At 47.8% G+C, this 16,805-nt stretch overlaps 2 protein-coding genes across 5 annotated transcripts in view; one reads left to right on the top strand and one right to left on the bottom strand.

Moving 5' to 3' along the window:
* LOC137438993 (uncharacterized) overlaps positions 1-16,805 on the top strand; it is a 139,212-nt gene that overhangs the window by 82,997 nt on the left and 39,410 nt on the right. The gene's annotated exons all lie outside the window — the stretch shown is intronic.
* Positions 12,119-16,805, bottom strand: part of LOC144888693 (uncharacterized) — a 1,025,555-nt gene continuing 1,020,868 nt past the window's right edge. Inside the window, exon 2 of the mRNA XM_078767604.1 lies at positions 12,119-13,129. Coding sequence (XP_078623730.1) covers positions 13,109-13,129 — 21 coding nt within the window. The 3' untranslated portion in view covers positions 12,119-13,108. The remainder of the gene's footprint in view (positions 13,130-16,805) is intronic.

Here is a 16,805-nt window from a genome sequence, read left to right as displayed (position 1 = left end):
ATAGGCCGGATCTGGATCTTGTCCTGAACCAAAATCGAATCATCTTGTTCTTGTCACCTACCCAACTCATTAACCAAGTTTCATCATCCATCTACAACAACGTTTTGAGATATTGTTTTGGCCCTATTTCTCAATGTTGAATAATCACTTAAATATTATGTTATCCGCATCCTGATCTCCACCAAAATCGAATCGATTCGTCCTTGTCACGCACCAAACATGTCCACCAAATTTTTGAGATATCCGACTCACATATAGACAGACAGACGCGAAAACATAGCCCCCGTCCACCTTCGGGGACAGGTATAATCAGTGCTGTATATTAACAGAGTCTGGCCAGCCTTTGATCTGCTCAACTACCGCCGTGATTGGTCGAGCCCGCGTCACGTGGTTTACAGGCGCCATTTTGTATACCACCTCAGCCGAGCAGCTTTCCCGCTGCACCCATTCCGTGCCATTGCTTCGTATCGTTGCATATTTCATTTGAGTAATATTTCAATAAAATCAACCAATATGGTGTGTTGTGCCGCTTGGGGATGTTCTGTTAGACCAGGACAAGGTCGTATAATGCACAGATTTCCTCGAGACAAGGAACGAAGTGCTATTTGGGCGGTTAACATACGCCGAGTTGGATGGAATCCATCACCTTACTCATATTTATGTTCGGTAAGTGAAATCGCTTAATATATATTGGTTTCAAATCAAAAGTTACGTGACACGTGTGTATTAGGTCTCTGGTGAGCTTAACATTTATTTCGTCAACCATATATATATATATTATACATATTCCCTGGAACATTTTTCGTGTACATATGCAGTGTATAGGGTATATATATATATATATAAGGGATTATGTATAATAACTGAAAATCAGGTATTATACATAATCCCTTATTATACATATACCCTGTAACATGCACTGTTTATATATGCTTATATATCAGGAAATACTTGTTTATGACGCAATATTTGTCCCTGTTTGTGTCAGTTTCCTAAGTAAAGTGTTCTTTGAAAACGTAACATTTTTTGGGGGAAAATAATACTGTTTCCAAATATTATATTGCCAAAAAAAGCAGTTAATTTGGATTGTTTCAATAGATAGGACTCTGCACAACGTTGTGGGTGTAGGTTGATATGGAGCCCAAGCACACAGCCGTAAAACGCAACGTAAAGTTACGACCGGAGAGCATGTCAGCAAAAGTATGGCAATGCGAGCGCTTGTCAAGAAATTGAAATAGGATATATGTATATTGTTACATATTTATGTGAATGTATGTGAATTACCATTCAGGTCTTTGCTTATCCGTGTGTAGTATATTAAGGGTTGTTGTGATTGGAGGGTCAGGAGCCCTTCTGAACAAGTGGCCGGAAACGGAAGTGACCGAAAACGGAAGGAGAAAAGACACGAGGAAGAAAAGGGACGAGTAGTATTCTTCCTCGCCCCGCTCCGACCAAAGGTGGGATCGACCTTGCGCTGCGTGGAAAAGCGGCGTTCCGAAGCCTGTCTGGCGAGAGGAATCACCGGGACGTGTCCCTGCCCGGTGGAGACGTCAAGTTGACGTGGGGCCGTGCATCGACCCCGCGTCTGGCATCGTTCGCGGCACCGTCTAAACAGACGCGTGCGGGTCGCACGTTGGGGCCTAACGCGCCTTGCGAGCGGCGTGGGGTTTGGCTTGCTCTACCGTACCCGCTTCGCGTGGCCACGAGGGGCTGCAGCCACGGTGCCTGGTACGATACCTGCCCGGTGGAGAAACGTCCACCCGGGGTTCGTTCAACCGCTCGAGTGCGGAGACGCCGACCAGTATCTTGGTCAGGAGGGGCCCAGAGACATTGTGAGGAGCAGAGAACGAAAGGGGGTTGTGAGTACTCACCGGGACACACATAGATAAGATGGCCATCTTACTCATAGGGAAGTGTTTGTGAATTGGGAATTGTTGAGGGTTGTGTATTGTTGATTGCTCGGGGAAAATCTCCGTGGTTGTGTCATTGAAATTGTATGGTATCATTACCATTGGAAATATATCCTTGAACATCAGTTGTCTCCTGGGTGAAATTCCTATGGATTGCGTGGCGAAAGCGCATATATAATACAGCTTGCTGGCGGAGTTCCTCTCACGGTCCGGGGGTCACCGAGACCAGGTATTCACCGAGGGGACCACGTAACAGAATTGGGGGCTCGTCCAAATTACGATTTGCGGTTTCGCAATTGGGTCTACGTCCGGGATTTAAAATTGTATAAAATAATAAAATAATAATTTTTTTATTAATTAAAATTTATTAATTAATTATTAATTGGTAAATTTATTTTTGAGAAATTGGGGTAAGGTCTTGGGTGAAGGTGAACAGGTGTTAACGATAGGCACCATGGCGTTTGTGGCACAGAACTTTGGGGTAACCCCGAGTGAGGCACAGTTCCGAGCGTTGCTAAAGTCGGACCTCTTGAAATTGGCCAAACATTTTAACTTGGAGGTCCGAACTAATTTGAGGAAGGCAGAGTTGCAGGCCACGGTGATACAATCTATGGTGGGATTAGGAACATGGGACGAGTTAGCCTGGGAGTGGCTACCCGAAGAACCAGAAGACGTTGAGCTCCGGAAACTGGAGTTGCAATTACGGAGCCAGGAACGGATCAAAGAAGAAGAAAGGAAAGCAGAAAAGGAAAGAGCAGAAGAGGAAAGGAAAGCAGAAGAGAGGAGAGAAGAGAAGCAAGCAGAGGAAAGGAGAGTGGAACGAGAACTCCAGGAAAGGTTAAAAGAAGAAGAAAGGAAAGCAGAAGCAGAGGAAAGGAGAGTGGAACGAGAACTCCAGGAAAGGTTAGAAGGGAGAAAAGCGGAGGAGAGGAGAGCTGCAAGGGACCTCGAAGCAGAGGAGAGAAAAGCGGAAAGGGAATTAAAGGAACGTGACATGGAGCTTCAGCAAGAAATCAAATTCAAGGAGCTGGAGTTAATGAGAGAACGGGGAGAGGCACCACCCTTGCTGACGGGGTCGACACCTAACCAGAAAACCTGGGATGTGGGCAGACATGTGAGGCTGGTTCCACCGTTCAGTGAAAAAGAAGTGGCGAAATTTTTTCCACACTTTGAGAAAGTGGCTCGACAATTAAACTGGCCGGAGGAGGCCTGGACCATACTCGTGCAAAGTGTGCTGGTGGGGAAAGCTCAGGAAATTTATTCGGCGCTACCAATGGACCAATGTGCAGATTATGAGGTACTGAAGAAGCACATCCTCAAGGCCTATGAGTTGGTTCCGGAAGCTTACAGGCAAAAATTCAGGAATGCCAGGAAGAGGGAGAGTGAGACCCATGTGGAGTTTGCCAGAGTGAAAGAAAACATGTTTGATCGGTGGTGTGAGTCAAAAGGAGTCGGGAAAGACTTCGAAACATTGCGGGACTTGATCCTGGTGGAGGAATTCCAGCAGTGTGTCCACGAGGACATCAAAGTGTACCTGCAGGAAAAGAAGGTACCAAAGTTGTGGGACGCAGCCACCATGGCAGATGATTATGCCTTAACCCACCGAATAGGGGTCCACGAACCTAACTCCTCGCCTAGATCTCCGCAGGGGAGGTGGGGAACAGCAGGTGCGGAGAACGACAATACATGGCGGCGGCCTCGAGAGGATTATGGGGACAACGCGGATACCCCACCTGTTCGAAGTCAGAGGGCTGCGGGCCCAAGACAAACTTATTTTTCAGGGGGCCCGAGGCAGACCACGAGTTTTTCCTTCGGGCCTACTTGCGCGTTTTGCAAGAAACCTGGACACTTGATGTCCAGTTGTTACCTCATGAAAAGGGACAACCCAGAGCGGAGTCCAACTATTACAACTCCGAATGCGATGGCTAGCGTAAGAAATCGCCATCAAAAGGGTTACCAACCATTTATTTCAGAGGGGTTTGTGTCACTGTATGGAGCCTCGACGAACCGGAGACCGGTTAGGATATTGAGGGACACAGGGGCCCATCAATCTTTAATGCTTGAAGGCATTTTGCCATGGTCCGAGGAGACGGCAACGGGGGATAGGGTTCGTTTACAGGGGATCGGGGGCGGTGTTAGTGCTCCCCTTCATGTCATCCATTTGGAGTCCGATTTGGTGTCAGGACCGGTCACCGTCGGCTTACAAGCCACGCTTCCTGTAGAGGGTGTATCTGTGGTTATCGGGAATGATTTGGCCGGGGGTCAAGTTTATGGTAACCTGAGGGTTGGTAAAGAGCCCAGCAGGGAAAATAACACCACACCAGCTCGGGATGGCAACAAAAGTGCCAAGTTATTTGTAGGGGGACTGAACTTCAAAACAGAGGAAGAAGTTCTGACCTCTGTCTTCAACAGATATGGGCCGCTGGTGGAAGTGCGGTTGGTAAGAGACTGGGAAACGCAACAGTCAAAAGGGTTCGGCTTTGTCACGTTTGCCAGCACAAAAGACGCCAGAGAGGCAGAGAAGAATTGGAATGGCAAGGATTTGGAGGGTCGGACCATAACAGTAGGGAAGGCATTTCGTAGGCGTCGAGAGGTCTACAGGAGAGGACAACTGGGCGGTAGTTTTGGTGGTGGCCGCAATCAATATTATTATGGAGGCTCCCCGAGTTACAGCAGCTCCCGAAGGAAGGATTGTCAAAGTAGTGGCCGAGAAGGAGACCGCTATTCATGGGACTACAGGGACAAGTGGTCCCACCATAATTATTAGGGAAGTTCTGAGAAGTTGAAGCACTGAAGGCGGCGGAGCCGCCGAGCCAAGATTCCTACACGAATTAACCGTGAACGCCGTTCCTAAAGGCGTCCATGTAGTGAACTTTCATGCACGGACTAACCGTGAACTCCACGTTCCTCAAGGCGCCTATGTAGAGAACTTTCCTGCACGGACTAACCGTGAACTCCGCGTTCCTAAAGGCATCCATGTAGTGAATACTCGGCTTGGCCTCCCGGAAAAAGTGCTATCGAGTTGCCTAACTTTGGATCTTTTATCAACCCCTTAACCTTCATTCACAAGAAACTGACGGTCAAAGTCAGAGGGTCATGAGAGGGAGTTTGATTTGGCAGGGACAATGTCGTTGCTGGTGCTTAGTCCAGAGGGAATAATCTGGAGGGGGTGTGGTGAAATGTGGGTTGCTTTATTGTTAAGTGATAACTGTGCCCGGGGGGAACTGATAATGTGGGGGGGTTGAGTTATCTGGTTTGTTTCTCCAAATTGGCCGGCAAAGAAAGTTTTCGCTGGGTTCAAACTTTCTTTCTTGAAGGGGGGGAGTGTTACATATTTATGTGAATGTATGTGAATTACCATTCAGGTCTTTGCTTATCCGTGTGTAGTATATTAAGGGTTGTTGTGATTGGAGGGTCAGGAGCCCTTCTGAACAAGTGGCCGGAAACGGAAGTGACCGAAAACGGAAGGAGAAAAGACACGAGGAAGAAAAGGGACGAGTAGTATTCTTCCTCGCCCCGCTCCGACCAAAGGTGGGATCGACCTTGCGCTGCGTGGAAAAGCGGCGTTCCGAAGCCTGTCTGGCGAGAGGAATCACCGGGACGTGTCCCTGCCCGGTGGAGACGTCAAGTTGACGTGGGGCCGTGCATTGACCCCGCGTCTGGCATCGTTCGCGGCACCGTCTAAACAGACGCGTGCGGGTCGCACGTTGGGGCCTAACGCGCCTTGCGAGCGGCGTGGGGTTTGGCTTGCTCTACCGTACCCGCTTTGCGTGGCCATGAGGGGCTGCAGCCACGGTGCCTGGTACGATACCTGCCCGGTGGAGAAACGTCCACCCGGGGTTCGTTCAACCGCTCGAGTGCGGAGACGCCGACCAGTATCTTGGTCAGGAGGGGCCCAGAGACATTGTGAGGAGCAGAGACCGAAAGGGGGTTGTGAGTACTCACCGGGACACACATAGATAAGATGGCCATCTTACTCATAGGGAAGTGTTTGTGAATTGGGAATTGTTGAGGGTTGTGTATTGTTGATTGCTCGGGGAAAATCTCCGTGGTTGTGTCATTGAAATTGTATGGTATCATTACCATTGGAAATATATCCTTGAACATCAGTTGTCTCCTGGGTGAAATTCCTATGGATTGCGTGGCGAAAGCGCATATATAATACAGCTTGCTGGCGGAGTTCCTCTCACGGTCCGGGGGTCACCGAGACCAGGTATTCACCGAGGGGACCACGTAACAATATACACGTACACATTTGATATATATATCTATTTTATCTAAATATATCACCAAGGTTATAATGTTTAATGGCGGATTTCTTCAAGAATAACAAATAAACAATGTACCTCTGAGTCTGTTTACTTTTTTTTATTGCTGATTATGGTGCGAGTCAAGTTGCCAGTAACAAGTTGTGAGTAAGTTGGGCAAGTTATAACAACATTTGTGAACCCAAGCTAATGAAAAAAATAATAGACATTGTACTTTCGTAGCATTATGGGAATATTGTACGTTACGTTTCCAGATAATAGATGAAAACTAGTATACAAGCTCCATGTTATCAAATTACAATTTCATGCCAAGATAAATAAAATTTATCAGTATGCTGTGTGCAGCTGACAATAAATCGTGTGCCGCGACAGGCAAACAATTCGTGTGAATAAATGACGCCGCTTGCAGATTTTATTATTCCAATAACAAACAACACATCACTTTAACTTGAATTTGTTGTTCCTCATTAAATCTGCGACCAAACAGTAATAACATTGATTCCCTCGTCACAGAACTACAGGATTGCCACAGCTGACATACATCTCACAGTGCCAGCACGCGAAGTTAGGTATGCAACATGGCGCCAGTATTTCAGTTGGCCAGACTCTCAATATACACGGCACTGGGTATAATTACCCTCCCCTTCCTGTTATCTTCTAGAGTTCCCTTTTTTTCTCCATCCCTTGTAGTCAGGCAGCTTAGCAGCATATTTATCGAAAATGGGGAACGGCTTGACAAAAGCGCCATTTTTATTTTGGTGGTCCATTCGACCATATACAATAGATTTAGGACCGGAGGCAAGAAATATACAGTGTTCTTCACCTTTTTATTGGACAAAAACCAAGGACAAAAACCAATTATGTATATATTTTCAACAAGGAGGCTAACTTTTATTTCATTACATGGTGTTATTTGTAAAACTTATGCATGCCTGCATAATAAATCTTACGCTTCCATGTAATAATAATTAATAATATAATACCGAGTGTTTATACAAATGTGTTATACTTGTGACTCGCGCACCTCTCATATATCTAACATGTACGCAACTACAAGGATGTAATGACAATATTGTGGCGGACACATGGGGCAATAATTCCGCGCGCCAGAAGGTGGCGCGAGCGCCCAGGCGGGGACCGATGGCACATGCCCCGCCCTTCGACCGAGCGGCCACGCCCGAGGACTAGGCGTGGCCTCGACACATATATGCGGGCTCTAAGCTCGAGCCCGCCCAGTGCTACAGTTTGAGCTTTCTTAATAAAGACTCTTTTGTTTATCAAATGCGTTGTGGCCTACCTCTTTGGCAAGCAAGTCGTGTGCGTAGCACCGCACTTCAATATAGCTTTAGAACAGACAACATGTTGTTCAAGGTAATTTGTCCAGCAATTTATGTATTTACGATTTTGATGATTTATTTGCATAAATGTATTGCTCGATATTATGCTGTGTGAGTCGTATTTGCGCAAAAGTCAAACACTGTATATGTCTTGCCTCCGGTCATAATTCTATTGCATATGTAGTGGGGGGGCCAATGTTTTCCCGTTGAATTCAAATGTTAATTTGTGGACACTGGTTGGGTTGTCTTTAGGGATGATAGAAGTTGTAGAAAAAATATGTCTCCATTTTTTTCAAGTTCTTTATAGCGGCCATTTTGGATTATCAAAATGGCGTTTGTTGAAAACCGAAATTGTCATTATCTTGGCTTCTAAATGACCTAGAGTGTTAATTTTGGTGTCCAAATGTACATATTTGCGGATACTTAATCCAATAAACACACATTTATACACCTACATATGATCAAAAGGGTTCTTATGGCAGCCATCTTGGATTTTCACGCACTTATGCCAACACATATATATATTTTTTTCCATCATTTTCACTTCTAAATCACATAAAGGCTGGACTTTAGTGTTCAAATGTACACTTATAATGTCTTTGTGCAATATTTTTAGTTGGCAGTGTTCATTGTTACATTGAAGGATCTCCATCCTCCTCATCATCAGTGTTATCGATTCCCATGGGGCGCTCCTGACCCGTGTTACCACACACCTCTTCATCTGCCCCACACATACACATCTCAGAACAGTTGAGATGCTGAGACCTGCATGAGCAGTGAGACATGCATTGGGTCTTCTTGCAGTTACATTTGATTAGATGTGTGATGGCAGCTGGGGCTGGAGGGTCCTTGGTTGTGATGGGCACCAGCTGATCTCCTTCTGCTCTCCATCCATGTTCTGTTGGTTGTGGAAGCTGGGGGTCCGGTACATCAGCCTGATGCCACACCATGGCCTGGAAATGTGCACGAGCAATGGCTTCATGTAAAGCTCCCCGTGTTGGTGGCAGCTTCTGTGCCTCTAGCTGTTTCTTGGTAAACAGTCTCCACCTCAGCTTGCCCACATCCACAACTGTAGTACGAGGCTCATACAGCTGGCATACAAATGCCTCAATGTCACTTTCTGTGTCAGCTCTCAGCTCCTCAGAGGCCCCAAGGTCATGAAACGCAGATACCACCTCAACAGAGCACCTATTGAGGGCTTGCCAACATGTGAGCTTTCCCTTGCCGGCAAACCGACCAGTCTGGTCTGCTCCCGTGAATGCATGGAATCCTGGTAGGGCTGCAGCCTTCCTGACACCAAGTTCATGTACTATTGGTTCCAGTGAGATTTGCCTCTTCTTGTTCCCCACACCCGTGATGAAGTATGTGTCTTTGCATAGTTCATGGTACCGGTGGAGTGCTAGGATGAATACATCAGTATCAGGTGACTGAATGTACAGCTGTGTTGCACCTCTTCGGACGGCATCTAGACTGTGAAGAAAGATCCTCGTATCAGCCTCCTCCTGGGAGCTACGGAGATGCTGTACATCCATGCAGTTGGAGAAGACATCCTGCCTTGAAGTGACGATGAAGACCTTGGTAGTCCCCTCAAAGTGACACAGAGCTTTCTTTGCCAGATAGACAGTTAGCTCATCTTTGGTGTTGGTGTGCGACAGGAACTGTTTTGCTGTCAGTTTCCCAATCGGGGTGCTGTCTTGAACGTGGTAAGCAGTGGGCGGCTTGCCACCTTGGCGCCTCTCCCGTGTGGCCTCTTTCAGTGAATTTGGCAGATCATATCGGTCAAACACGAGGTGGACTTCATCATACCCGTTGGTCTTGCAGTCCAGTGTTGCATTGAAATGGCCAGCCCACTGGGCACATGTTTTGACCCATTGTGGCTTACCCATTGCTTGCACTAATGCCATGCCGTCTATGACAGTCACCTTCTTGGGAGGGGGTGGAGTATGTTCAGGATTGTCGTCGTCTGGCTGCTGACCAGTGCCAGTTGACTTCTTGGGTAGATCTTCTAGGATGCCCATGAGCTTGCTTTTGTCTGTGCATGGTAGTAGTGTCCCAGCCATTGCAAAGAGGGTTCGTGGAAGCGCGGTGAATTCATATTGACCTATGGCATCCTTCAAGTTGATCTCTGGTCGTGAGCGGGCCACGATCAGCATGCGCGCAAACAGTGACCTGTCGTCTTTCAGCTCTACAACCTTGTCTGCCAGTTTGTGCTTCACAGCTTTCCTGGCACTCTTCCACATCTTCAGTTTGACCTTTCCCATTCTGGCCCAAAGGTTGATTTCATTTGTGTTGATGCGCTCTGCAACAAACGTGTTATACGCTTTCTGACCAATCTCATCTTGGTTGCAGACATCCTTCTGTACTTCAGCTGGCATCACCACCTTGGTGATGATAGTCGTCAGGTCTTCACCCTCATGCGTCATGGGATTCATGGACTCTCTGATCACATTCTTCAGTCGACGAATGCTGTCTTCCTGCCGAGCCCAGACTGTGGTTGATAGGTCGTGGTGCTCCTTGCGTGTAGCTGATTGTGAGCCAGCCATCTGACGGGCTTCTTCAGCAAGCCTACTCAGCTCTGGTGCTGTCAGAAAGAACCTTTCGCGGGCACTGGCATTCTGGGTAATGCCCACAATACCCCCTGTCACCTTCATGATCCTGTTGATGTGCTCCAGTGCATGGTCCACACCTACAGCACAGAAGGGGATTTCATTCTTATGGACACTGAAGTTCCCATCCATGAACTCTTGGTAGATCCCTGGATCTGTCATCTTCAGGGCCTTCATCTCTGCAAGGTACCGGGGAGTCAGCCTGGCATATTTCTGTTTGTCATGTGCAAAGAAGTATATGCACATCTCATCCAGTGAAGACAGGTGAAGCTCAAATTGTCCATCACGGGTGGCACGGATGAATGTGTATATCAGCATTATCATCCGCATGTAGCGTCGCACAAACTTGAACAGTGGACTCTTGGCTTCTTTCCTCTCATCAAACTTTGCCATGGCCTCCAGGACTTCGTTTGACTCGAGGACAGCTAGCATGTTGTTCTGCGCGCTTGTCATCTCCTCTCGGTTGTGTAGATGACAGCTCTGGGCAACCTGTTGTGCTGACTGGGTACATGGGCCCCTCAGATGGGGATGCTCTTGGAAGAATTCGTCCACATAGAGGTCGAAGAGGGCTTGGACAGTGGTGATGTGGGCCTCCAAAGCCCTCTTCATGTGCTTGGCTTCCAGTATTTGTCTGGTCGTTGTTGGGCCATAGATATCAGCCTCAGACCAAGCCTCGTCAAGACCACTGTCCTCTATGGCATTCCCAGCAGCCCTCAGTGCAGCCATCACAGTGTGCATCTCCCCTAGTCGCAGTACCCACTTGCCTTTGCAGTCATCTCTGGTCATCTCCAGCTGTTTGGCTCGCTCATACAGGGCCATGTCTAAGGTGATCACTGTCTTCCTATCGGGACCCATGACCATGCAGTTGATTTGCTGTGTCTGTTTCAAGACTGTTATCAGTGTTTGCCATTCATGGGCTGGTGCTGCTACCAATGGCAGGGCGTTGACCTCTGTCAGAGGCTTCGAAGAGGAGAGCAGTGAGTTGTAGGCTGTCCAAGTTGGGATATCGTGATGCTTGATCCTACTGCCAGGTGGTTGTTTTGGATCGTGGACGAGTGACCCAACAGGGTCAGCATGCTGGGGTTCTGCAGCTTGCAGCTGGTCATCTGGTGGGATGATGTCGTCTTGTACGTCCTCAGCTTCAGCTGTTCGCATGATTGTGCGTGAAAGTAGCCACACTGTGTCCGTCGCAGAGTACGGCTTGGTGACATCTGGGTTTGACCGTGTCTTGAAGCTATACGTGGTACCTGTGGCAGATTGTTTGTTTGGTGCTTGGCAAGGAACAAAGTCTGGAGCAGTCAGAACCTTGAGTGAGCGGTGTCTGGCCTTTCGGTCATGTAGTGTCAGTGTTCTATGTTCATCTGTGGAGGGTGCATGTTCCCGTCGTTGGTAGAGTGCCCAGGCTGTAGCATGGAGTGTCCGCTTCCCATCAGGTGCGTCTTCATTGAAGTCACTGTTGTCCACTGCAAAGAAGACAAACGTCCCTATGCGCATGGTTCTTGGAAAGTATACACCCTGTTCTGTCGTAGACTCTATGACTGAGTTGGCCAGCTGTGTCTCCAACCGCAAGATCCGACTATAATCAACAGACAGACCGAACCCATGCAGGAAATCCAGAAGCTTCTTGTTTCTGGTGGACTGATGGACTACAATGGCAACGGCAAGCTGCTGTGGCCATTCTAAGCGATGGCGGAATGGTGCATCTGGCTCTTTGGGCTTGTACGTGACTTGGCGTTTTGACTTGTAGCCGTACATGATGTTCTGACTGATGGTTATAACATCTCGATGAATAGTGGCTGAGCGCATAGTCTCTGGCTCAATGCTCGTGGCTGGTCCTTCCAGTAGCCAGCGGAGGAAAGCATAGAGTACTTTGGGTACATGCTTTTCAGCATCATCAGTGTTCATTTCTCCTTCAAATTGCCATGGGTGCTTGTTCTGACAAGCAATGGCACTGCGGAGAACAGAGGCACTCTCAAACAGTTGTTCGATGTTTTTTTCATTTGTCTTCGTCATTGCATCTTCGACAGCTGCATCACGCACGGCAGTGGAGAATACACAGTCTGACTCGTTTCGACGTTTTGGTTTCATGAAGTGAACGTCATCAATGTGAGAGTTGATTTTCTCCTTCATGCCTTGGGTAGTAGGTGATGGGACATTGTGCACACCATTATTGTCAAGAATCCTGGAGTAAACCGACTTCAGGTCAGACATGTTGAGAATTTCACCAGCTTGGAGTAGAGAGCGAACAAGGCTGACAAACTCAATGTCTGCGGCTATTTTGATAACATTAGTTTCTTGCAGTATGTGTTCTTTGTCATCACTTGATGTCCCACTCTTGGGAGCACGTTGGACATTCTGCACCCAGCATGGGAGATGATACTTGACGTCGATCGCATGAGCATCATGTGCACTGATGGCAGCACTCAGCTGAACTTTCCACTTGTGGTTGCTGCCTTCTTCAACAGCTTTCTTCAGCTGTTTACCTGCGTTGAACGTGCATACAACATGTACACTTTCCTTAGTGACCTCTTGACAGAAGAAACAAAGGTCTCTGTTGAATGGAGTTGATGATGAACGTGTGAAGCGAAGAGTCTCGTCTTGCGTAGAACCTGAGGTACTTGCAGCGGCAGGTGCAGAAGAAGGACGTCCACACCTCTTATGAAGATGCTGGGTGTCGCCATGTTCGCAGGCTTTCTGGTGGCGAACTCTAGCACGCTCCAGGTGAGCAGTGTTGCATGTAGATCCATAACATGCCCGGTGCCACTTTGCTTTATTGTTCCTCAAGTCAGTGGCAGTGAAACAGCTTAATCGTTCGCTGATCTGTTTGAAGTCGGCATCACCATATCGTGCCCTCTCCTGGATGAACTGGAGAAACTTTGCATATGAGCCCAGTGCTGGCTCAGTCACTAGTGCACCTTGGGGATCCTGGCACTGAATGCAAAGTGTGAAATCAGTTTCTTTCTTGGTTTTCTTGCTTTTTGGCTCCATCATAGCTCAGGGTCACGAATCTGGAACATACAAATAACAAATAACAATTAAGATAGATGTGCATTAAGTTAGATTTTGGACACTGGTTCGGCTGTGCCATAAAAACCTATTTTTAACCCTTGTAGGTTATTAAAGAAGGTTTCATTCAATTCTCTATCCCCAAAAATGTACAACTGGACACCAGAATCGAAACTCTAGGTCATTTAGAAGCCAAGATAATGGAATTTTACGTTTTCGACATCCGCCATTTTGAAAATCCAAAATGGCCGCCATAAAGAACTTGAAACAATTGGAGACATATTTTTTCTAGAACTTATATCATCCCTAAAGACAGCCCAACCAGTGTCCAAAAATTAACAAGCAATTTCACCGGGCATTTCAATCTGCTACATTGGCCCCCCCACTAATGGTCCAATGAACCACGAAAATAAAAATGGTACTTTTGTAAAGTCGTTCCCCCAAAAATTGCTAAGCTGCCTAACTATTGTGTCCAAAATACATACGACATATTTGGCCTCTGCATAAACGTACAAACACCATTATCCGTGCAAACACCATTATCTTTGTGCACGTGTTGCATCATGCATTGTTTTTTATTTAAGTATTGAATTCCAGCAGTTCCCAATACACTGCAGCAGTTGGCACCGCAGGCGCTGTGCTGATGTCATCAGAAGGGTTTTTTTTTACTTCCATTATGCCTGTGTTGCCACTTAATTCTACGACATCTGCCTGTCTCTTCGTCTCTCACCCCTTCCTCACTCCCCTCTCTCACTCCCCTCCCTCTCTCACCTCTCTCTTCCCTTCTCTCACCTCTCCCTCACTCCCCTCTCTCACTCCTCTCCCTTTCCTCTCCCTCTCTCACCTCTCTCTTACCTTTTCCCACCTCTTCCCTTCTCTCACCTCTCCCACTCATTCTCTCACCTCTCTTACCTGTCTCACCTCTCCCCCTCACCTCTCTTTTTCGTGTGTGTGTGTGTGTGTGTGTGTGTGTGTGTGTGTGTGTGTGTGTGTGTGTGTGTGTGTGTGTGTGTGTGTGTGTGTGTGTGTGTGTGTGTGTGTGTGTGTGTGTGTGTGTGGTGAGGTACGAGCTGCTGACTTTCGATCTCTCTCTCCTTTTTTTTCTTTCCCATTTTTTTTGTTTATCTTCACATTGTCTAATCTCCATCTGCTCCCACCACTCCCTTTCATTAAACCCAATACTACAACCCTCTCCCTCCCCTCCCATTTTCGTCCCCCATCTCCCGTTCTCCCCTTCCTCTGCACATATACCCCTCACCTCCCGCCCATTTTCCTCACCCCCCTCCCTCACCTCACCTCACCTCACCCCTCCCCCTCCCATTACTCTTTTATTTTTTCCTCTGAAATACAGAGAGAGAGAGCCCATGCCTTTCGGTGAGATTGAGGGGTGAGTGGTATTCCAACGGCATTCTAACGAGTTTCTGTGGTTTGTTACCCTTTTCCTCATTGAGAGGTGTGTTTTACCGCATTCGTTTTCTCGTGCTGGTACATGCCGAGTGGAGTTTTTTTTGCGGTTCTTTCCCCCTGCTTTTTACAGAAAGCTGTACCCGACCCCTCCCTTTTCCCCGGCCTCTCCCTTTTCCCCCGGCCCCTCCCTTTTCCCCTGGCCCCTCCCATTTCCCCCTGGCCACTCCGTTTCCCCCTGGCCCCTCCCTTTCCCCCGGCCCAACTCAACTTAGTCCATAGAGTTGTTTATAGACTAGAGGGCGCACTGGCCACACGGCCCCGTGCCGACAAGGACGACCGGAAGCCATGTTTTTGGGGGGCAACATTTGTTGACAACGTACATGTACATGACCTAGTTGTGTCGCAAATATTTTCTCGTGGCAAGATGCCGAAAAGTTGTGCCTGCTACGGGTGCACAAATCGTAGCAACCAGAAGAAGGATGTTAGTTTTCACAGGTGAGTACTCTGTGTTTTTCTTTTTAAAAGTAGAAATGTTGTTCGGGAATTTGGTCAGATTTATTGAGAGTGGCGGACAGGCATATAACAAGAAGCAGGGCTGTATGGCTCTCTTTTATTTCATGGGTCTTATTGTTGTCGCCATTACAATAAGACCCATGGTAAAAGAGAGCCATACAGCCCTGATAGTAGGGCTAGACAGGCACAGGCGTGACAGGTGGAGTTGATGTCTCTTTGCAACTCTTTCAATCTTTGGAACAAAGACCTTTCCATTCATGCCATTGTGGCCAAGCATTACACTGGGCCTTACACTATGAACTTCAAACCTGCGAGAGATCGTTTTTGTCTGTCATATGGTCGTCATCATGATCGTGACTGATGGACTGATAACACCTACAATACTACAGAAATGTTTCGAGGCAAGTCGGACCCAGACCATCTCAGACCCAGACCATCTCTGACCCAGACCATCTCTGACCCAGACCATCTCGGTCCCAGACTGTCCCAGACCATCTCGGACCCAGACTGTCCCAGCCCATCTCGGACCCAGACCATCTCGGTCCCAGACTGTCCCAGACCATCTCGGACCCAGACCAGCTCGGGTCCAGACCAACTCAGACCTAAGTACCAACTTGGACCCAAGAGGTTTTTTCAGTGTGACTTATCTTAATTCTTATTATGAAGTATCATTCTTTTAAAGTCGTTTTTTTTCTAAATCCAAGTGGGACAAAAGTCATATTATACATATTCTTGCTTCAGGTTAATTTTGCTCTTATACCGGTGTACATTAAAGGATAGCAAACCTTAAAGACATTTTTCCCCACGTATCAAAAGATGTTAGAGAAGTCTAAAACAACTACACATTTTTCCCTTTGCTGTATTCTTTAGTGGCTTTTTGACCCAAAATATATTTGTACATTTTCCATGGGCAGTACCATATTGAGACCCTATGATGTAATGGGGTGCCATCGATCCAGACTACCATCACAAGATCAATTCTAAAACATGCCTGTAGCAACGTCACATGTGCAGCCTCAACAAAATCCAACAATGTGCTTTGGATTTTTGTTAGGTCATGCATAGAATAGATGTGGTGTTTATTTGTTGGGGTGTTTGTTTGTCTGTGTGTGTGGTTGGGTGGGTGGCTGGTTGGTTGGTTGGGTGGGTGGTTGGGTGGGTGGGTGGTTGGTTGGGTGGGTGGTTGTGGTTCGGTGGGTGGGTGGTTGGGTGGGTAGGTGGTTGGTTGGGTGGGTGGGTGGTTGGTTGGTTTTGGTTGGGTGGGTGGCTGGTTGGTTGGGTGGGTGGTTGGGTGGGTGGCTGGTTTGGCTGGTTGGGTGGTTGGTTGGTTGGTTTTGGTTGGGTGGGTGGCTGGTTGGTTGGGTGGGTGGTTGGGTGGGTGGCTGGTTTGGCTGGTTGGGTGGGTGGGTGGCTGGTTGGATGGGTGGGTGGGTGGCTGGTTGGTTGGGTGGGTGGTTGGGTGGGTTGTTGGGTGGATTGTTGGTTGGGTGGGTGGGTGGCTGGTTGGGTGGGTGGGTGGGTGGCTGGCTGGTTGGTTGGGTGGTTGGGTGGGTTGTTGGGTGGATTGTTGGTTGGGTGGGTTGTTGGGTGGATTGTTGGTTGGGTGGGTGGGTGGGTGGGTGGGTGGTTGGGTGGATTGTTGGGTGGATTGTTGGTTGGGTGGGTGGGTGGATGGGTGGATGGGTTGTTGGGTGGATTGTTGGTTGGGTGGGTGGGTGGGTGGTTGGGTGGGTTGTTGGGTGGATTGTTGGTTGGGTG

Source organism: Myxine glutinosa, chromosome 13 (assembly GCF_964187855.1).
Source record: "Myxine glutinosa chromosome 13, kmMyxGlut1.1, whole genome shotgun sequence".
Classification (NCBI taxonomy): Eukaryota; Metazoa; Chordata; class Myxini; order Myxiniformes; family Myxinidae; genus Myxine; species Myxine glutinosa.
The sequence above is the reverse complement of the archived record's forward strand: the minus strand, read 5'-3'. Positions and strand labels throughout refer to the sequence as shown.